The 21,636-nt window shown below is 51.8% G+C and overlaps 2 protein-coding genes across 3 annotated transcripts; one reads left to right on the forward strand and one right to left on the reverse strand.

The window, feature by feature from the left end:
* Positions 1–556: 556 nt before the first annotated feature.
* LOC122377976 (26S proteasome non-ATPase regulatory subunit 11-like) lies at positions 557–7,913 on the forward strand. The gene is made up of 8 exons (XM_043358636.1): positions 557–699; positions 3,713–3,817; positions 4,156–4,295; positions 4,745–4,915; positions 5,372–5,655; positions 5,903–6,026; positions 6,403–6,528; positions 7,462–7,913. Exons 1-8 carry the CDS (start codon positions 615–617, stop codon positions 7,690–7,692), a joined length of 1,266 nt encoding a protein of 421 aa, XP_043214571.1. The 5' UTR covers positions 557–614; the 3' UTR covers positions 7,693–7,913.
* A 1,027-nt stretch (positions 7,914–8,940) lies between these two features.
* On the reverse strand, positions 8,941–18,456 carry LOC122377977 (polyunsaturated fatty acid 5-lipoxygenase-like). Of its 2 annotated transcripts, none has more exons than XM_043358638.1 (9): positions 17,909–18,456; positions 14,874–14,918; positions 14,559–14,684; positions 12,920–13,017; positions 11,863–11,995; positions 11,483–11,578; positions 10,822–11,129; positions 10,247–10,530; positions 8,941–10,029 (listed from the first exon to the last, which is right to left on the reverse strand). In XM_043358638.1, exons 1-9 carry the CDS (start codon positions 18,413–18,415, stop codon positions 9,593–9,595), a joined length of 2,034 nt encoding a protein of 677 aa, XP_043214573.1. In that variant the 5' UTR covers positions 18,416–18,456; the 3' UTR covers positions 8,941–9,592. The 2 variants fall into 2 exon arrangements, with proteins under 2 accessions (XP_043214573.1, XP_043214572.1); XM_043358637.1 differs by lacking the exon at positions 17,909–18,456 and adding an exon at positions 15,368–16,464.
* Positions 18,457–21,636: the final 3,180 nt, after the last annotated feature.

Raw genomic sequence — 21,636 nt, forward strand, 5'->3', positions numbered from 1 at the left:
CCCCAAAAAAAAAAAAAAACACTGAGCTGGATCCACCCCTGAATCAAAGCAATTGTTTTATTGCACAGGCATCGACCCCTACCATCCGATCGCGCTATTCTGGGCAAAGGGAAAATTGATATGCCAATCTTAGCGTGCCCATCAAAATCTGACACGGTCCGATCTAACTTACTCTAGTGACTGCAGCTGCTCAGCTGCTCCTGCAGTCCTGCGAACCGCGGTCCGCAGACCATCCCCGTCAAAAGTCTCATAAAATCCACGATGACTATAAATAAATCGAGTTTAAATAAAAATAAATCGATAAAATCGAGCGCCGGGGCGACTAAACCCGCCCTCTCACTACCGGTAGTGCGGTAGAACCACTCCGTGGGTCTAACATTGAAGTACGAACGGTACCGATTATTTGATGTCTTGTTTGTTTAAAAAACGTAATATCTATAGTCCAGCGCATTATTCAGCTGATTTTCATTACACGGAGTTTGGATAGTCCAACATGTAAAAGTCATCACTTCTATTTAGTAGCTGTAACTTTCTCACAGTGACTGGCTTGTTTGACACATGCGTTGTATTTGTCTGCATCACAGTGACAATTGCAGTTTCCCGGCGAGGCAGCCATGGCGTCGGCTGCGCTTCTTGAGAGGGCGCAAGCCATTTCAAATTCAGACAAAGATAAGGGAATTGAACTTTATAGTAAAATAGGTGAGTCCTGTTCTGTTGAAAATACGATTTTTTTTAATATCGCTTCTCCTTACCGGCCAGTTGCTGACTGTTTGTCTGCGCCGCATTTGCCTACAATTCTTAAAGCTATGTTTGACACACAGGGGAGCAATGCCGCTTCAACTCTATTGGCCGTAGTGTCTAACGGTGGCGGCCATATTGCGCAGACCAGGAACCGGCTGCCGCCTGTGTTGAGGAATAGGGAATTCGGGACCTCGATTTACGTTTGCGGCCGCCGCATCCGTTACGTTCAAGTTAAGTAGATACGGAACCCGGCATCTTACGCAGAATTGAATGGGGAACACGATCGTATCTTCAGAATTCCTCAAATTCACTCGCCGGACCTACATTTGCCCCGGCCGAAGGGGTTGATTGAACCCACGTCGCTAATGCGCCGCTAATTAAACAATAATTAAGCGGTAAAGTGGTCGTATGCCGCAAAGTATAATGCAGAATGACTGGTAGGAACCCGCTGTGAAGGTCTCAGGTCAACCGGTGACCTCTGAGGTCAGGTCAAGTGATCTAAGGCACGGGTTCGGTTTTTGGTTAATAACTTCGCTAAAAATGGCCGTAGAGCCGCGATTTTGGCACCATCGTGTTCAGCTAGCCCAGGCGCATCGAGTGATATACTTTTTGTTCGGGTCAGGTCAACTTAGGGTGTTGACCTCAGGTCAAGGTCAGGTCAGCACCCCCAGGTCACAAAGTTGGTCGAAAGAGGTCATGTCGCATATCATTCAATTCGGCAAGTCTTCCTGAGTCCATTGGTGGCTTTCCCGACTCGCTAGCTCAATTTGATCGGGAGTTATTGAAGAAAAATTGTGACACTTGTGACGTCACAAATGACGTCACGCAAGGGCAGCAATGCAAATATGAAGCATAGAACCTTGCAAGGAGTGCATGAAATCATGATTCTATATGCTTGAGATAGTTTCAGATCATTCTCGGCGCAAATATAGCAATTTTCATATTTCCCCATTGACTTATAAGGGTTTAACGTATTAGTTCCTTGTATCTGAGGATTTTTTAGGATTCCATCTTGTTCTCCACTCAATTCTGCGTAAGATGCCGGGTTCCGTGTCCACATAGCTTGAACGTAACGCATGCAGCGACCGCAAACGTAAATCGAGGTCCCGAATTCCCTATTCCCCAACACAGGCGGCGGCCGCTTCCTGGTCTGCGCAACATGGCGGCACCGTTGGACACCATCTGGCGGCCGATGCGCATTCCACATTATAGAGTTCAGTGGTTTGACATATAATACTTAAAATATTTGCAAGATTGTGATGTTGAAGTATTCAGTCTAAAATATGACAAATTCTGAGTTCAACAGCTGTTATCAAATTTACTTTAAATAGCAATTTAAATGGTAATTTACAATGTTATGGAATTCATCCAGGCTGTCTGCAGCTGAAATTGGCTTTGCCAATTTTAACAGGGCCCGGTCTCACTGGTGATAGCAGCACGCTGCTATTACACGTGTCAAATTGGGTTTCCATGGAGACGTCAACAAGCCTATTCCTCCAACACTACCAGAAGTGTGACGTCAGCTTGCGAAATGGAATAGCAGCATGCTGCTAAGTGCTATCACTGGTGAAACAGGGCCCAGGCTTAGGTTCATTCACATTTATGTCACTGATGCATATACTACTTTCTTCAAATACCTAGCCTTTAAAATTCAAAGAAGTAGCAGTAGCAAGTCAAGATGTGTATGCATAAAACAAATGTACGCTAGGTAGGTACTCGCAAGGGATTCGGTTTAAAGATCATAGGCAGCTAATAGCACTGAGCAGGTACATTTCTGATTTGCAGGTGTTAATGACTGTACTTGTTACTAGTTACATTATTACTATTCAAACTTCTTGAGATGGGGGTGTCAAATAAGCAATACAGAAGTGAACGTTAGACCATTCTATTTAATTCAATTAGGAAGTGTAGTAGGCGAGGCATGTGGGTGCATTAGAAAAGTAAAAAGGGGATATCATTTTTAAAATCCTGAAAATGCTTAGTAAACAAACATGTAATATATATTTTTATCTTTCAATTTTTACGTGGATGGGCGATAGGTAACTAGGTAACATTTCAACTTTACTGTGCAATTTACAATTGATTAGGCTCATGACTTCTGTAGGCTTTAAACATCTACAAGTAATTTCATAATTCCTCTCATTTTCATCAAGATTAAATGATGGGAAATGTTTACTTTGCTCAACTTGCATAACATCTAGGCAAATCAGGAATTAGATAATAAACTGGTGATGCTATATTTAGCTATAGGTAAATATAGCATCACCAGCTTATTATGTGATTCCTTATTTGCCTAGATGTTGTGCAAGAGCATAGTAAACATTTGCCATCATTATATTACCAAACACCAGAGAATAGCTTTGTGCATGTACATTGACTTATGGAATGACTATGAACATGAAGAAGTTTGAATGAAATAGATTACACCAAAAATGTATTGGTTAGGCATGGCCCCCAACTTACTTTCAGTATGTTCTCATTTTACCATGCAGCAATGTTGAAATAGCTGGACAAAATTCTACTTACAATAGTGAAAACATTTACTTGCAATAGTGAAAACATTATGTGCTGTAATAAACATAAAAGGGTTACTACTCAAACATAAAAGGGTTTATTAAAGTGTTTTTTTTAGGCAAAATGAGACTTGCTTGCACAATGCACTCATATTGCCATTGACACTGAATTCAGGTATTGCATTATTTTATTGTCTGTGAAATGTTAAATCTACACCTCTTAGTATTAGTAAGCACTCTGGGTTACTTTAATTCATGCACTTATTGTGCTAATTGTATGACTGCTCCTGTTATTGAGCATGCATCTGTTGCTTTTTTACAATAAACAATAAACAAGCCATAATGATCTTCCAGCATGTTGATGTGACAGTATTCCACCTCTTCTGCCAGTTTCCATGGCTCTGGGGTCTCTACTTGCCTCCCAGTATACCTGACCGGCTGAGTGTGCTTGGTTCCAGTCAAATCGCCGGAGCCGCCGATCAGCGATGAGGAGACAATTCGGATCAAGGAGCAGGGCATTATGCAGCTCGGAGAGCTGTTTCAGAAGTCTGGCAAGGCCAGAGGTGGGTGGGGGCTGCCCGCGGGACGCTGGGTTATGCCGGATTGCTGTTACCTACTCAGGTCTCTTAACTTTGGTCATGCTAGCCTGTTATTTTTGTGACCTTGCTCTTGATGTGTAAGGCTGGCATACATGTTAATTTGTTACTCATTTAGACAACATTCTCGAAGATTGGATTATAGTCATCTCGTTGTCGACGATACTGTGGATCCGAACGAACAATCGGCGTCTGTCAAACCGCCGATGACAGTGTGTGACCGTACCACTGACCGAAGCTCCGTCTGATCGTACCTCCTTATCATACTGACTCCATCTGACCCTGCTTCCGCTGTCTGTTGTCAGAGCTGGCCGACCTGATCCGGGCGTCCCGGCCGTTCCTGGGCCTCATCAGTAAGGCCAAGGCGTCCAAGCTGGTACGCGGGCTAGTGGACATGTTCCTGGACATGGAGGCTGGCACTGGCATCGAGGTGCAGCTGTGTAAGGTCAGTACGCGGGCCGGCGGGGCCAGAGGCCAGAGGCGGACGGGTGCGGCCCACGTGGTGTTTGGTTCAGATGATGAGGCCGTGTCTGGACTGGACAGGACTCATGGACTAGGGTCCGTGCTGTTTGTGTTGTTCGTCAGTATTACAGTCGTCTATAGCTGATGTCCGGTAATGGAGTCATTTACTGGGGGACTCCCCGGCATCGACTCTGTTTTGGCAGTCACACCAACCTTCTCGTATGCAGCACTCGGGGATCATTCAGCCCTAACCTACCGCCCTGATGGCATCCCAGTGCTGCGTCCCGTGTACTGCGCCCTGTTACAACTATATCTTCGGTTCTTCGTAACCTCGTCTAATTTTCACTGTCCGGCTCTGCCAGCTGTCCGTATCTTTCTCCTACACCACCCCGCCCCTGTGCCCGTCTCTGACGTTTCACCGTTTGCTCACAGGAGTGTATCGACTGGGCCAAGGCCGAGAAGCGCACCTTCCTGCGTCAGTCACTCGAGGCGCGGTTGGTGGCGCTCTTCTTCGATACCAAACAGTACCAGGAGGCGCTGACGCTCGGCTCTGCGCTGCTCAAGGAACTCAAAAAGCTAGATGATAAGAATCTCCTTGTCGAGGTGGGTAGGCGCCGTGGAGTGTGGTTAGCATGATGGATGGACAGATGGGTGGGAGTTGGAAGTGGATTGTCACGAGGGACACGATGCTGGTGCCTCGTGCTATTACCAAGGGGATTTGAGCTCACAGCGGGCAGTAGGAGTGGATCTGTGTGACTTGGTAAGATGCGAGTTTCGAGTATAATGTGGTTTAATGGATGATGGTGCAGTGTCTAGGTATGATGCTATGAACTAAAAAACTGGTAACAGCCGTTATGAATTATGGGGTTAAGCCTACATTTTTTGTTCGTTATTTGTAACATCGCTTGCTATGCTATCCTGTGTACCTTTCGACCTATTTGTTGACTGTCTATCACTGAAAGCTGCCCATTTCCACTACACATCGCCGGCCGTCCCATGTCTGCCGCACACCTCCCTCTGCAGTGCTAACCGATGCGCCCTGCCGCCCTGCCGCCACAGGTGCAGCTGCTCGAGTCCAAGACGTACCACGCGCTGAGTAACCTGCCCAAGGCGCGGGCGGCACTTACCTCAGCGCGCACCACCGCCAACGGCATCTACACGCCGCCCAAAGTGCAGGCGGCGCTCGACATGCAGTCGGGCGTGCTGCACGCCGCCGACGAGCGGGACTTCAAGACGGCCTACTCGTACTTCTACGAGGCGTTCGAGGGATACGACAGCGTCGAGGACGGAAAGGCGCTGCTGGCGCTCAAGTACATGCTCATGTCCAAGATCATGTTGAACACGTGAGTAATTTGACCTGTTGGGACTTCGTGATAAGAATACGTCTGCGGGGTCTACTTGGAGGTCTGTGGGCCATCGGTTAATGCGAATTCCCATACACTGTTGTGCTTATTCCACTCGCTGTCGTGGCCATTGCTGATTACATAATACACATTCACACAATTACGTAATTCATAATACACATTGTACTGCCGTACAGATCTCCGTACACACTGCCGTACTAATCTCCCCCCGCTCGCTCTGCCGCAGACCCGAGGACGTGAACGGTATCGTCAGCGGGAAGTTGGCGCTCAAGTACGCCGGCCGGGAGATTGACGCCATGAAGACGGTTGCGCAGGCCAGCCACAAACGGTCCCTGGCTGACTTCCAGCAGGTACGGGCGGGAGCCGGGGCGTCGCTGGGTGCTGAGGTGTTAGTTTATCTGCCCTGGTGAGGCTGTGGCAGTGGCAGGGGAGTTAAGTTGGTCATCAGCTGGCCCCGGGGTCCGCTGGCTGTGCGGTTTTGGGAAATAGTATTTTTATTTATTCATGCCAATGGCTGAGCTACTTCTGGGATGCTGGTGACTTTTGGTAATGCTCGGAATCGTTAGGCATGCGACCTTTGGTAATCTGCGACAGTTATCTACCCTGTTCCCGCCTGTCCACTTCGTAATGCGATTTGTCTGATCAGCCTTCACAGCTGCGTGCGCCCATTATCCCGTCCGTCGCCCGCTCCGTTGTCGCTAAAGTGACCCTCTCCATGTGCTCCAGGCGCTCTCTGAGTACAGCCAGGAGCTGGCCGGAGACCCCATCATCAAGGCGCACCTCAACACGCTGTACGACACCATGCTGGAGCAGAACCTGTGCCGCATCATCGAGCCGTACTCGCGAGTCCAGGTGAGCCGGCCACGGGGTGGAGTGACGGCCCTCGCCGCCAGGTGCGCTGAGGTCGAGGGCAGATGCACGCGGTGTGCGGATGACAGCAAGAGGGGCCTGGATCCAACGACCCGATCTCTCGAATTGCGCGCTGGACTGGGGAAGTCTCTCCGAATTCCAAGGAATGGTTTGTTCATTGATCCATTCGTTCATTCATTCATTCATTCATTTCGTCCATTGTCTTCGTCCTTCCATTATCTCTCCATTCATCCGATGCGATCGTCCATTGATTGATAATTGATCGGTGGATCGATTATTTATTCATTATTTTACTGGTTGATTGATTCATTGGTGATTGATGATTATTTAATTGGTGATTGATTCATTGATCGATTTATCCTTTCGCTTTATCTATTTTCGCTCCATCATCCATTCATTCATTCATTCATTTAATCACCCAGCCAGTCATTTATTTATTGATCCAATCCTTCATTGAATGATAGCATTCATTCCTTTGGGGGTTGTTATTTGGCACAGGGCTGCGGAGTCGATGGATTTACGGCGACTCCGACTCCGACTCCGACTCCGGCTTTCAAAAACCAACTCCGACTCCGACTCCGACTCCGGGCAGAAATGTCGACTCCGATCGACTCCAACTCCCGACTCCGACTCCGCACACCTGGCAGGGCTGCGGAGTCGACGGATTTTCGGTGACTCCGACTCCGACTCCGGCTGGGGTTTCCAATATCGACTCCGACTCCGACTCCGACTCCAGTCATAACTGTCGACTCCGACCGACTCCGACTCCGACTCCGACTCCGACTCCGCAGCCCTGATTTGGCACACGGCTGGTCTGGCAGCCGGCTCCACCCTCCGTGCTCCATCTGGCAGCGGGCATACCCGCCGGTCCGTCCAGTCTCCGGGTCTGTGACGCCGTCCGTCTGTCGTCGCCAGGTGGGCTACATCGCGCAGACAATCCGGCTCTCCCAGGACCAGGTGGAGCGTAAGCTGTCCCAGATGATTCTGGACGCCAAGTTCCACGGCATCCTGGACCAGAACGACGACGTGCTGGTCGTATTCGACGAGACGCACGCCGACGGCACTTACGACACCGCGCTCGAGACCATGCACAACATGGGCCGCGTGGTGGACACTCTGTTCCAGCGGGCCAAGAAGCTCACCTAGTGCCGCCGCCCGCCCGCGCCCAATGCTGTACATGTGTGATATGTATATGGTAGACGGACCGCGAGACTCGCGGCCCGCCGCCGGCCGCGACACAGACAAACTGAGTGGGGAGCTGCTAAATCTCGCCATCATTTCAACGCCAACCGAGACACGCCACCTCAGACACTCTACCATTAACTTATGTGAAATGACTCGTGCTTGTAATAAAGGAGTAAATTCTCGGTGGTCACTGAACTGGCCTGGCTGTGCTGGTAGTGGGGATGAGGTGAGGAGAAGACTGCCAGCCCCCATAACGGCCTGTGAGCAGCGTCGGCAGAGGTCGTTCATGGACGGACGTGGGTTAGTAGGTACACCGGATTGGAGGTCGGACTTCGAGTGCTGGGCGGCTCTGGTGTAGGCTCTGTCCTATCCATATGAATCTTGCTCCTGCCGTGGACTGCCAGTGACCGCTCGTCGCGCCTCGGTTGGGGTTGGTAGCTTCTCTGGGTGTGACACATCATGGCGCACTTGGACCGTGTATCACCTTCCACCGGTACTGCCGGCGTGCCTGGGATGTGGAGATCGTACCACGCCAATTATGTCACTTCGGGAATCTACACTTTTTGAAATTGCGCCTAAAAAGGTGTAGATTAAGATATGCTCGAGTTCAAACCATCAAATTTTTGTGAAGAAATTGCCTTCTGAAGTCTGTTGTTTTTTTCAACGGCTCACTCTTGGCCAGCACATGGCGGAATGTAAATTTTTTATACGCACGTGATCGCAGGCGTTCTGCTTTTCTGAATTATCGTCGGAACTCGTTTACTGTGTAACTCATCAGACCATCCCTACCAACACAGAATGGAACTGTTCTATCCCGGTGTACTCTGCGCCGGCCCCGAGCTAAGCAGCGGTTCGTTAACCGACCGGCCCCGCTGCCTCTCAGACGGGACCGACCTTCGATAGATGGCGGTGTAGTTCAGGGATAGATCCGCTGTGTCGCGACGGGCACGATCGCCTGGTGGCTTTGCAACTGATGGGGTCCGTCGCAGGTCACCTTTTGAGAGGTCGACTTCAGTTACATGGCGTGTTGCATCTAGTTATTGCTCTCGCCTCTGTTTAAAAAGAAAAAAATCAAGGAAAAATCATACATCAGAAGTTCGAGATGACTTGAAAAAAAATCATCCTTTCCGTACGTTTTTTTTTAATGCGGTTGCATTAAAATCATTTCCAAGATAACACCCAGTCCCAGACCCCAGAAGATAAGCCCCAGACAGGACGATATATATTTATTGAAAGCTCCATGACTACTCAAGAGAGATATGCCCGCAAACCTACAGACGCCTCGAGTTACAGATAATGACATGGGTGCCTTGACACCATCACAATGTCCCGTGCCCCTCTTATAGAATCTGTTTACCTACAACTAACATAAACCACGCCGCACAGGTAGGTACCAGTGAGATGACACTCTAAGCAAAACTGCACGTTGACAAATGGAATAATGAAACAGCTTCCAAGCTTGACAGTGCCGCCAGCTTTGGCGAGTTGTAAAGCACCCTACCCTGCGTATCAGTGACTTACATCGTACTTAACGCGATCAACACACGCAATACGTCCAGTCAACTTTGAGAGGAGTTCGCCGTGGGACCGTGAGTTTCAGCTGTGGGGCCTTTGTATCACTGACGGTTGTCGGTCGGTCTCTGATAATCCCACGTCTAAGTCGGTCCGCCTCGGAACACCACCGACCCTGCCTTCTCCGGCGAGGGCACTTCTAGCCCGTTGGTCGAACGCCGCTAATGTTCCCAGATCCGCCGGTCCACCGGGCCACTCTCTGACCCGCCCACCAATCAGTCCACCAGTCCATCAGTCCACCAACCTGTCAGTCCGCCGGTCCACCCACTGGTCTGTCCATCCACTCAGGCTACACGCTGATGGAGTTGGGCACGAAGGCCGGGTCCAGCCAGCTGTACGGAAACTCCGCCGTCGCGTTCCTGGCCGAGATCTGATCGCTGAGCTTGCGCAGCTCGGCCCGCATCGTCTCCGCCGCCCGCGAGCCTACTGGGTCGTACATGTAGCGCACCTCGAAGTCGCCCAGACTCTGGGTGCCGCGGTAGCTCAGCAGCTTGGTGATGACCATGATGTCGCGCGTGGTGACGCGGCTGGGAAGGTAGCTGAGCAGGTCGCGCTCGGTGGGCTCGGTGTCCTTGCTGCGCGGCGCCCGGCCGTACAGGATGCCCGGGTAGTTGGGCACGAAGCCGTACTCCTCGTACTGGGCGAAGTTGGCGGACGCGTGGCCCAGACTGCACGTGGAGATGATGGAGGTGAAGGTGGTCACCAGCTCGTCCTTAGTGGTGAAACCTGCGCCCACGGAGAGGGGGGGGGGGTGTCAGGGGTCTCCTGTCCTGTTGACTAACCGGTTATAAGTCTGGACTGGGTACTTTGACTAAAGTGAAGTGAGGTTGAAAATTAAAGCATTTTACCCGGCCTTGCGATCATGCATTCACACTATTTACGTCCTCCTCTCTCCGTTCCACCCCTCGCCTTGCCAACCCTATTGGCCCGCCGATCACCGTACCTTTCTCGTCGTCGCCGGGCACTCCGAGCAGGCCGACGCCGCCCTGGTCGCGCGGCTGGGTGAGCTCTTTGCGCCAGTGCTGCAGCTCCCAGTCGCCGGCCAGCCGCTCGGGCTCCGAGTACACGTCGTCGATGACGGAGCGCACGTATCTCTCGATGGCGGCGTACAGGGCGGTGGCGTCGTCCCGGTACGGGTAGTAGGGCAGCACGGAGTGGTCGGCCACACCGCGGCCGGCTATCTGCGCCGGCACCACGCCCATCGTGTCCAGACGCCAGCGCTTGATGCTGTAAGGAACGGAGGAGGTCATCGAGCTTTGAATCATGGGTAAGACCGAGCTGTGATGTGGTGTGCAGAGCATCAGCCGAATGGCCTGGTGCGCTCGCTGAAAGTTTATTGAAAGCTAATTGCTAACACGTGATATTTAAACTGCGGAAGAAGTGATAAGAGGAAAATTATGAAGCATCGCTAAGAGAGCTATAAAGAGATATAGAAAAATGATTATCCAAGAGCCTCAATATAGTGTGTTCATTCATTGCTACAAATATCGGGCGTGCCACCGTCTCCCGGCCACCCACCCTCTGCGTATGAGCTCGAACATGCCGTTGACGCCGACGGTCATGCCTTTGTCGACCCAGCCGCCGGGCGAGATGAGCTTCTCGAGGCCGCGACTGTTGATGGCGATCAGGTAGAGGAAGTGCGGCGCCAGCAGCCGGAACAGTGGGTGCGAGGGCGACAGGTGCCGGTGCGTGCAGATCACCACACCCTCCATCAGCAGGTGGGTGAAGCCCAGGTGGGTGCACGACTGGTGCTGCTGCGCCTCGGCGTTGTTGTAGTACATCTTGGCCAGCACCCACACGTTGGGTGGGTCGCTCGGCAAAAACACCTGGCGATAAAGAAAGGAGTGCATTGGTTTGGTGTACACGTATTGAATCTAAGTAGCTTTTTAGTGAGTCATCCGCTTCGCACAGTCTAGTAGACGTGCATTCGAAGAAATCCCATATCAAGTTGTCAACACATCGACTTCAAGCTTGCAGCGATCGTTTTCTAATTGGTGTGAACTGTGAATGGCTTTGCGCCACCACTTTGAACCGTGCCGACATTTCGTGACGCTAGCACAGAGTGTAATAATCGCTCGCTCGGTTACTATCGACTTGACGAGGCGATACGGACCATGCACGTCACGCACGATCAGCTTCTCCGACCGGTTACCGGTAACGGACCGCGAAATGGACTCACCAGGTTATCGGGTGATTTCCCCTGGAAAAGCTGAATGGCCACCGGCATCAGCTCGTCCTTCTTGTTCAGGTAGAAGAGTGCGATGGGAGAGCACAGCTGAAAACGTCGGCCGACTACGGTTAGCTTAGCGGAAGTAACTATCTTATATGCTGGCGTATCGAACAAATCTAGATATTCGATAACTTTGAACACTGGCATGTGAATTGGAATCATATACAGAGATGATTGAAGAAAGGATATATGCTGCGCTGTTGGCATGCCTATGTGACCAGCATAAAGGTAAAAACGGTTGTGATGCCTCCATTCACCGCCGATGTCATGCCATCTGGGAAATCCAGCTGACCTTTAGGGCTGCGCACCTAGCCAGTCATTGGACTGACCTCTGTGCCCTCCACGGCCCCCACGCCGTCCAGCAGCTCCAGGTCCACGATGAACAGCTTCTTGGACGTCAGCGCCTGCTCCAGGCTCAGGCCCTCCAGGAAGGGCTGGAGCATCGCGTCATCTACGCCCAGTCTGCGGTCACACACGGCATGGGGACGCAGTGAGCCTGGGGCCGCTGTCCAGGTTGAGGGTGCCAGACACTTTGGGCTCCGGCATTCCTGACGGTATGCTATCTATGGCGTCTGACTCAGATCGTGCTCTTACTCTGGACGCCAGACGGTGCCTAAGCTCTGACATCTGACGCCTGACGACACACTGAATAACGCCTGTCTGATGGCATCCGACTGCCTTTGAACAATACCTATCGCAATTCTATTGGAGCTACTGCTGTTTGGGGGGCGCCTACTACAGTTCAATTCATGTGTTGTCTGTCGACTGTCCTTAGGGCCGCCCCACACGAGTGCGTTTTGCATGCGGTACGGTTGCGGTGCGGCCGCGCACGTCAGCATGCAGCGCCATGTGTCTACCGTGTGTCTACCGCGTGTCACCGTGCAGCGCCCTGCGGCGCGGCGCGGCATCCATGTGGCACGGTGCGGCTTCGTGCCATGAGTCGCGGATGAGAAGAAAAATAGATGTTAAATGCAGCAAAATGCGCAAAATTAAACAAATGATGTTTTAAGATCTCCTCTGTTGGGTTCAGATCCTAGCCAACCCTTTTTCATGGTGAAATTTGTCTGCTCTTAGCCAAAATATGTAAACATGTGAGATGCTGTCCAAATATGAGTCATTAACCGTAGACGGGAACCATCGGGCATGGCGGTTTGAAATCCTGCCACATTATGCTCTTGCTGAATTAATGTCCGCTCTCTGATTGTGAGACGGTAGAACAATAATCGCGCCGGAGTTCGGGGACCTAGAACAGGAGCCGGTGGGGTTGTTTGTTGTTTCCTGCTGTAGAGATTGAGCCATGGGTGACATTCAGCCCACAAGGCCACGGTTGCGCGCTGTCCCAGGACTGCAGGGATAGGCCCGCTGCCCCCTTCAGTGCCCACTCACTTGTCGGGGATGCTGGTGCATAACTGGATCATGACGGGGTTGACCCCTTGTAGCCTCTGCAGGCCGAACCAGCGATCAGAGCTCCAGTACTGCATCGCCTGCGGGCAGATGGGTCACAGGTCACAGACGGGACTCGCACAAAGAGCCATCTTTACCATCCACAACAGGCTATATCGTCCCGGATTACCGTCTCCGATCACAGCTGCACGCTTGGATCCTACAGACCGTGGAGGAGGACGGTAGTGCATCAATTTCTTGAAGATATAAATATTAAATACCGTTAAGTTGTATAACACCCAATTACCCTCGTCATGTCGTGGTGAAAATTGTTTTGCGTATCACTCATTGCTGACCGGTAGTTATCGTAGTGCTTTTACGAGTCGGAATTTGACCGATGCGATCTGTGACGGTACGTTTAAACTTTAATGGGCGCACGATAGTCTTTCACGGTATCGGCCCAATCACTTGAGAACTTGGATGTCTAATCTGTGCCGGCGGCGACGCTGTACTTAGCACCGCCTCTTGCCAGTATGAAGTGGGATCATGCGTAAATATATTGTAGGCATAAATCAGCGAATTATATGTTTTAATGCAGCATTATAAAGAAAAAGTGGTGATAAATCATGAAACTGTGCCATATGTGAATCCGTTGTCATTCGTATGCATGAATGGACGGTTGCGATGTTAGGGAAGTTAAATATTGTATTGGTCCGTGAAGCTCTCCAAGTCCAACCAAACTGGCTCGCTAATCGACATCACTGTTACACGCGGAACACTCGGTGGCACTACGCTCTGAATAGGTAACAGAAGTCCTACAGCGGCGTATCATCGTTGACAGGCGATCGACTCCTGTTTCGCCTGGCCGCGGTCGGGGGTCGCCCCGGGTGTTCAGTTGACAGTGTAGGGTCGCCGTGTTCGCCGGCGGGTGGTCATCCTGGACAGCCGCAGCACCCGGGGAGGTGGCGCTCGGCCCGGGGTCGGGTCGGCCTGCACAGCTGGCCGGGCGCAGCGGGCCGCGTCGGTATCGCCGCAGGACGCGTCGAGATCGCCGCGGGCCGCCGCCGGTCGGCACGGCAGCAGGTGTCGGGTGTGCCGGCGGCAGGCGGCGAGCAGGATCCGGCAGCCGCAAACTGCCAGTCAGCCGCCGCTGCAGCCGCCCCAAACGGCCAGGAACGCCGGCCATTCACCGCGGCAGGCATGCCGCTATAGCAGGGAGGGCGTCGGCCGACCGCCGCCGGCGACGCTGGCTGCTATCTGGCCTTGAGGCCGCGGGGGCGGCACGCGGTCCGGCTCCGGCGAGCCCGACACACGTGTCTGCTCGCCGCGAGACCACTTATCGGTGCCTATCGGCTGGCCTCGTATATCCCCGAGGCTACTCATGACGGTGCGAATGGCGTCCTCGATGACTGAGAGAGAAACGTACAACATAACTGCAAACTGGATGGTCGTGCGGCGCTGTAGGCCGTCTCACAGCCGATAACCGAGAAATGACGTGAGCCGGCGGCCGGTTTGTGCGATTACCGCCGAGAAAACGGGCGATTATGGCTGCTTATTTCAACATTTACATCTGAATCACGGACGGGCAGCTCATTGCTGTGCTCGCTTACCTGCGCACGAGAAGGGATACCTGTCGACTCACGTTTGGCTCGCCAAGACTGTTCTCGTAGCCCTTGGCCAGGTCGGCGAACGAGCTCCAGCTGTCGTTGGAAGAGCCGATAGACTTGGTTTTCAACAGCAGACGCGCCTTCTCCCGCAGAAAGTCGAACTGAAACGCGGTCATGCGAGTTATCGGACTGACACTTCGTCACAGTCATAGCGATTGCTTAGACGGCGTTTATAACTGAAAAATAAAACAGGAAAGGGTAAAATACGTGATTTGATCTGAGAAATAAACTATTCGAAAAATTACAGCATTTCGAGAATCATAGAAGTTTGTGATAAAAATGGCGCTTACCTTATATGAAAATGAAAACATTTCGTCTTCGGGAAGTTCTTTTACCTGAAACAGCCAGGAAAGCCCCTAAGTTTTTATCGGACGACAACTGAATATCAATGAGCCCCTATATAGGTACGGACTTGAATGAGTCTACGCGAAACACAAGCATATGCCGAATATCGGACCATTCTCAACCAATAACCGGATACAATTCATTTTTCCAAAATATAGACGATCTCAGCGGCCGTAAAGCAGACGGTGATATGGGCTGGATTATAGGTACTAACAATATCGTACCCTTGCCGTATTAGACTAGACCCTGACAAAACGTTGACCGCGGACCGGCGACCCGTGATCCCGATACTACATCGGGACCTGGGTCACTCAGGACCTGGCCGAGTGACCCGAGTGACCTCGGGACCTGGCCTATGTCCTGTGACGACGGCACGACGGCTGGTTTCCCGGTAGCGGCCCTGTTGCGCCGGCCCTGGCGGTTCCCCGGCTCCCCTGACCTGCGCGGGGCCTTCGACGAAGCGCTGGCAGTAGGTGTAGCGGTGGCGTTTCTCCTCCAGCTCGCGCCGACGCACCCCCGCGTGCACGTCGTCCTGCGGCACGCACGAGTCGAACTCGAGGAACGAGTAGACGCGCTCGGCGCGCAGCCACCGGTGCACGGGGAACACGCTGGTCACGTGGCCCTGCGAGGCCACCTCGATGCAGTCGACTAGCCAGGCGTCGGCCAGGCCGGCAGCGTCCCGCCACACGTTGACGCGCGTGACGCGGCCCAGGAACGGATCACGCACGCGCACCACGCAGCTGCTGCCGCGCTCGTTGACGTTCCGGAGCCGGCGGGACAGTTTGACCGGCAGAGAGACGCGTCCGACGGCGTCCGACAGCTGGATGAACACGTTGGCGTCGGTGCCGGCCCCCAGCAGGTCGCCCGTCTTGACACGGATCAGGAAGTCCTTGCTGAGGTACTCTGTTGTATCGCACTCGTACTCGGCGGACACGCAGCATGTGAGAACAGTCAGCCTTCCCATTTCTCGTCTCTCGAGTTGGATGTGTTCGAGTGGACGTTCGAGTGGCGCAGAAGATGTTTTTATCGGTTCACCTGATTTGCATCATTTCGACCCGGACCGTATCGTTTTCTTGTGTCATTGCTTGCTTCATTGCCGTCCGCTGCAAAGCGCTGTTCTCGAGACCTTAAAATGTTGTTGTTCCGTTAATGGATTTGCTTTCCATTATTTTCATCTCTCCGCTACTGGTACGGACGATGCGAGCAATGGCTTGTGCAATTCGGTGGCTGGTGTGTGACATGTATCTATATTTCGCTCGGCTTCTGTTTCATGAAGTAATGAAAAGATTTAGATTAATTATGAAAGGAACGTTTTTTGGACATCCGCTACCTTCCTGCAAAAGTCTACTCTGAAGTTTACGTCGCTACTAAAAATTCAACTTTTCGTCTCATTTACCATGCACGGAAATGTTGTATTAGACGTTACTCCTCAACCCAAACGCGCCAAATTGAACGAAACACACGAGCACGAAACTGCGGCAGGTTCACATGGTTCACAGTACAGCTTGAGCTTGCCGGCATTGACCTATGCTAAGTTTGTGATAAGTACAAGGATAAGTACTTGCCCGGTTGTTGTTCAGTGGGAAAGATGCATCCCTCTTGCTCGTGCTTTCCAGCAGCATAAACTTCTTATTTCGTGTGAGAGCTACACAGTTTCAAAGTTCAGTGAACTTTGGTTGCAATTTGGAACAGCCCTAATTCAATCTTCACCGTTAATGAGGTCAAGTCAGGTCGAGGCAATCACACAGAGTGCAGTAGCTATAGCCAGCTATAGCTTTCAAATTCGACAAAATAAACGGATGGGTGTGAGCACGGATAAACTTCGTGGTCCATATAGATAACAAGACACGGCGTTTAGACTTTCCACACAGATGAAACCAGCGATCCGATGGGTTCAAGGCTTCTTTGTGCATTGCTGGGTAGAAGGAACCCGAATTTCTTCAGAACATGCGCTTTGGCCCACGGATTTCCAATACCTGCAGTGGGATAAGGATATAATGGCGATATTCACGTCTAGACACCATTCGCTTTGTTTTTGGTGCGCAATCGTAACAGATTGATAATGTGACTGCCGTCGGTGGACGTGCTCAGTTCTATCCCGGACATGGGACGCACCGGTTCTGATACGGTGCCTCGTGCTTCTATCGGGGATTATCGTCCAGGAGCAATGCGGCTGCCGACCAGCCAGCGCGCAGATTAGTGGTGTCAATCGGAACTTTAATCTTCGTAATTCCGATTTTGTCCAATTCGAAATTTGGTTGGACGATTACAGCAGGCTTTGGACAACATTGGATCATCACTTGCTACACCTCAGCGTTTTTACAAAGTAATCGTGTGTAGCATTGACTTGTGAATAGAAAAATCGGCTTCTGGAAGAGAAAGCTCAACTTTCGATGTGATAAACACTTTGGAGGTGGTAACTGGTAATAGTACATTAAAAGCCAATTGAATAACAGTGTTGAGTGTAAATCATTGCGTAGATTTCGGACATCTTTGGACAAATGGCTGGCTTGGATATCTTTTGGACGGACAATGGACGTAACTAAGTATGGGACATTGGACGGACATTGGACACATATTTTCTGAAATTGACACCACTAGTGCAGATGCCTCTCTGGGCCGAGACCGGTTATCGGTCTGTGAAGTATTAGACACGGCCGGCGGCTGGCACCGAGGCATCTACTCCTCGTCAAACCTTTATGGCATCATACCCGGCATGGGCAGATCTGTCTGTTGACGTCACGCCTGCAATGGAGGCCAATGTGGCCGGTGCCACCGTCCGGTGACCTGGGTCGGGCTACTCTGAAATCACTGACTGTTTCTAATTCTGACTTGGAGGACGTTTATGGCCTTCATCTTGACCTGAAATGACCTCTCTCTATCTCCCTCCTTGCCCCCCCCCTCTCTCTCTCTCTCTCTCTCTCTCACTCACTCACTCACTCACTCACTCGCTCTGGCCTCTCGCCGATCTCTTCCTCACCTGAGCGGGTCCCTCACTGATGCGCTGCACGTACTGGTAGACGTCACGTTTGGCCTCCAGCTCTGCGCGCCGGCGGTCACGGATGTCGGTCTCGTCATCCTGCGGCAGGCTGATGTCGAACTGGCGCAGCCGGTACTCTGTGTCGGCGTGGATCCATCGGTGCACGGGGAACACCCAGCGTCGCTTCAGCGTCCGGTCCTCCACCTCCACCAGGTCGAGGAACCAGGCGTTGCCGAGGCCGGCGTTGTCGCGGCGCAACAGGAGGCTGTCGACGCCCTGCAGCGCCGGCTCGGCCGGCACCGGGTAGCTGCAGACGGTGCCGCGCTCCAGGTCGTTGAAGAACCAGTGGTCGAGCAGGCGCGCCGGCGTCACGTGGCCGGCCTCGTCGCGCAGCTGGACGTACACGTTGGCGTCGGTGCCGGCCGACTTGCGGTCGCCCGTGTGCACGTGCACCACGTACCGGTCGCGGCTGAGCTGCAGCGCCAGCTTGGGGATGAGGTTACCCATGGCTGCGGGCCGACCGGCCGCACGAGCGCGCCGAGCAGCTCCTGTAGGGAAAGTCTGGTCAGAGCCAGAGGGGACCGAGTCCAATATACCGACAGCATAACACAGCGTGGGGTCGGCGGCCGCCGTTCAACACGTGTTCACCATCCACCCTGATGGCTGCTTCGAGCTCCACTCGCTACCCTTTTTAAAGAGAACCGTTTTTGCAATGTGCATTGTTGAAACGCCATGTAGCGGCCGTTTACGATAATCGTGTGTCATTGAAATGTCCTCCACACGAGCATTCGCGCGGCAGTTCGGCGGCACTAACCAGCCTGAACATGGAAAGGGGCTCGCTGCAGGGACGCAGTGACCATGTTCCTTGTGATTGGTGGCCTCAAGCGAGGGACAATCAGCGGTCGTTTGGCTGGACTGCTTGTTTGTTTTGTTGGGTTAGGCCCTTTCGGTCTGACAAGACCATTGCAGAGCCGGAAGGATGATAGGAATTAGGGGGAGACATTGGTCTGGGCAGGCACCCTAGTGAGTCGCCGGGGCTTTTTTTATATATTTTTGGTGCCCGACCCGGGCTTTTTGTCGTTAGTAGCTCACATTCATACTGGGTTAGTACACTATATACACGGCAGTGGTACGAATCGTTTTCGGCACCCGCTACGCGGGACAGCCTTAAAGGGACAGTATCATCGAAAAAAAATTCCATGTATGGAGCTGATTTTTTTTTTTACTAGCATTGCTTATTTTTCTGAATCAGAAAAACATAGTTTGAGGACCGAACTCGGTGAAAAATATTGCAACCACATTTCATTTTCATGATTCATTTTCATCAGCGAACCACCACTATACAAGCATGGCCGCCAGTTTGGAAGCATGCAAAATTACTACAGAACTGGCGCAGATAATACATTATTGACGCTACGCTTACGCGGTCGTTCTTCTGATTGAGTTGTCCTTGGGGAGAGGTAGCCTTAGGTATTGCCTATAAAAATATAACGTGACAATTGGAGGGAGTGACAATTGGACGTGACAATTGACAATGGGAGAAAATATCACGTGACAATCACGTGATAAACGTCATACATTGGAGGGAGATTGTGATTCAAGCTGGAGGAATTCCTTTGTTGAGCCGCTAGAATCCGAAGGAAACAGCGGAAATTGCCTACGACTATTTAATGAATTTAACGGTGATGAATAAGTGCGAAAAACGTTTTGGCTTTATAAAATTTGATGAAATGACCAGGGTAAAAGTTTTATTACTGGCGGTCAATTCAAAACGGCGCAAACATTTAAACAGTGAAGATAGTGAAGCACGATTCAAAGTGTGGTACACCTTTCGTACTTTGAGCGGCGATAGCGGGATAACGGTGTGGAGCTTCGAGGATCGGTCTTCAGTTCCCGGACCAGAAAGGTGGGGCCTATGCAATGTCAAATTTCATCAAAATGGTGATACTGTCCCCGCACGCTTCCTGTCATGCGCCCCAGGTGACACCGCACTGGTGCGCACGCTGGGGCTATCCCGATTTCTCGGGCCCGGCAGGTCAGAGGGCTGCTCCGGGACATGAAGCGAGGCCGTGCCCTCGGGACATGTCACCGGACCGAAGGATCTGTTTAAAGGCGGATCAGGCCCGTGTACCTGCGGCCGGTGGCGCTGGCTGGCACAGCGGTAATCCCCACGACCGAGCGAACACTCCCCAGTTACTGCCATCTCCTGGGTAGGAGCCGGCCGAGGAAAACGCTGCCAGAGGTCAGCTTTGATCCAAGGACCTCCCACACCAAACGTGAACGCACTTGCCAACTGCGCCACAAGGGTGGTGAGTCGCCGGGGCTGAGCCCGTCCAGAGGACAGGCCACCCAGCCCCAAGGCACTCACTGCACCCGGCTACGGGGTGCGCTCCCTCAGGAGCAGCGGTGCCGCTCCAAGGGAGCAGCCCGCATGAGATAAAGTTGCCTGTCCAGCGCGGAGGGGGGTTGCGGCGTGGAGGAGAAGGATTTCAGTATCCTGAGGATAGAAGCACGGAACGGTCGGCTGGACTGCATTCACCCGCAACTTATAAACCAATGCAGTTGACCTCAGCCATTAGTCATTACATTGGTGAGACCAAACCGTGTCAAACATTATGGGTGGAAACTTCCACTGGCGTCCAACTGGCGTCAGCAGACAACCAAGTTGGCATCTAACTTGGCATCTAACTGTTGGACAGAGACTTCCAAGCTAGACGCGTCTTAGGTAAGTTAGCTGTCGCCAGATCGACGCAGCCGCCGTCCAGCTAGACGCGTTAAAGGAAATAGTTCACTTTCACGAAATTATTTTTTGCAATGGATTAATGATTTTTTATTTTCAAAATGATCAGCAAAGAAAATAAAACCTATTTATAACAAAAGATTATTTTCTATATTTTGATATAGGAAGAACTTTTCAGTTTCTGTAAGGCACAGGCGATCCAGTATGAAAAGAGCATGGGTCCCGAAAATTCTTCAGAAACTAGAGAAATTATCGCGGCCACCGGCATTTGGGCGATCTGCTGCTGCTGAATGTCCTTATTGATCAGTACGAGAATTTCTCTAGAGTTCTCGTAGATAATTTCTCTAGTTTCTGAAGAATTTTCGGTACCCATGCTCTTTTCATACTGGATGCGAATATATGCAAGGCACACATCCTCAACGCAAGACACCTTTTTCGGGACGAGAAATAGAATATCTTTGCCTAGGGTGATCGTTGGGCTGTAAAAGCTCCTGATTTATGCTCGTCTCAGCCCAGGCTACGGAACTGCTATTCCAGTTTAAAACCCATGTTAAAAAGTGAACTATTTCCTTTAAGACTTAGACGCGTCTAGCTAGACGCGAAATGGAAGTCTCCACCCCATGGAGTTTTTGGCCCAGTACAGGTATGTTTCGATCGGAACTCGTGTGATGCTGCTCTGCTCCGCCCTGTCCAGTGTCCATCCGTGGCCAGGCAGACCCGGCGCCCTCAGTGTCTCCGGGGTCGGACTCGGTACGACACTGGGCTCCGCCAAAGGTCACACCGGATGGTTAATGTCGCCGGGCGCAATGGATACAGTCGAGCAGTGAAACGCGCAACGGGGACCGGTGAATTACGGGGCAGTGGGTGTTGGACCGTAAACTTTTGTGGAATATTGAACAATAAACGGTGAGCCACAGAAAAAAATCGGGAAAAAAACGATACTTCGAGCAATGAAAGACAAACGGTAGGTGGGTACACTGTAAAAACC

Source organism: Amphibalanus amphitrite, unplaced genomic scaffold, assembly GCF_019059575.1.
Source record: "Amphibalanus amphitrite isolate SeventyFive unplaced genomic scaffold, NRLGWU_Aamphi_draft 000053F_arrow, whole genome shotgun sequence".
NCBI classification, from domain to species: domain Eukaryota; kingdom Metazoa; phylum Arthropoda; class Thecostraca; order Balanomorpha; family Balanidae; genus Amphibalanus; species Amphibalanus amphitrite.

Coding starts and splice junctions, on each gene's coding strand:
- LOC122377976 (XM_043358636.1), top strand. CDS start 615: ATGGCGTCGGCTGCGCTTCTTGAGAGGGCGCAAGCCATTTCAAATTCA. Junction 3,818..4,155: donor GAAGTCTGGCAAGGCCAGAG/GTGGGTGGGGGC, acceptor GTCTGTTGTCAG/AGCTGGCCGACCTGATCCGG. Junction 4,296..4,744: donor TCGAGGTGCAGCTGTGTAAG/GTCAGTACGCGG, acceptor GTTTGCTCACAG/GAGTGTATCGACTGGGCCAA.
- LOC122377977 (XM_043358637.1), bottom strand. CDS start 15,892: ATGGGAAGGCTGACTGTTCTCACATGCTGCGTGTCCGCCGAGTACGAG. Junction 13,018..14,558: donor ACAGTCTTGGCGAGCCAAAC/GTGAGTCGACAG, acceptor ATCTGCCCGCAG/GCGATGCAGTACTGGAGCTC. Junction 11,130..11,482: donor GGAAATCACCCGATAACCTG/GTGAGTCCATTT, acceptor CTTTATCGCCAG/GTGTTTTTGCCGAGCGACCC.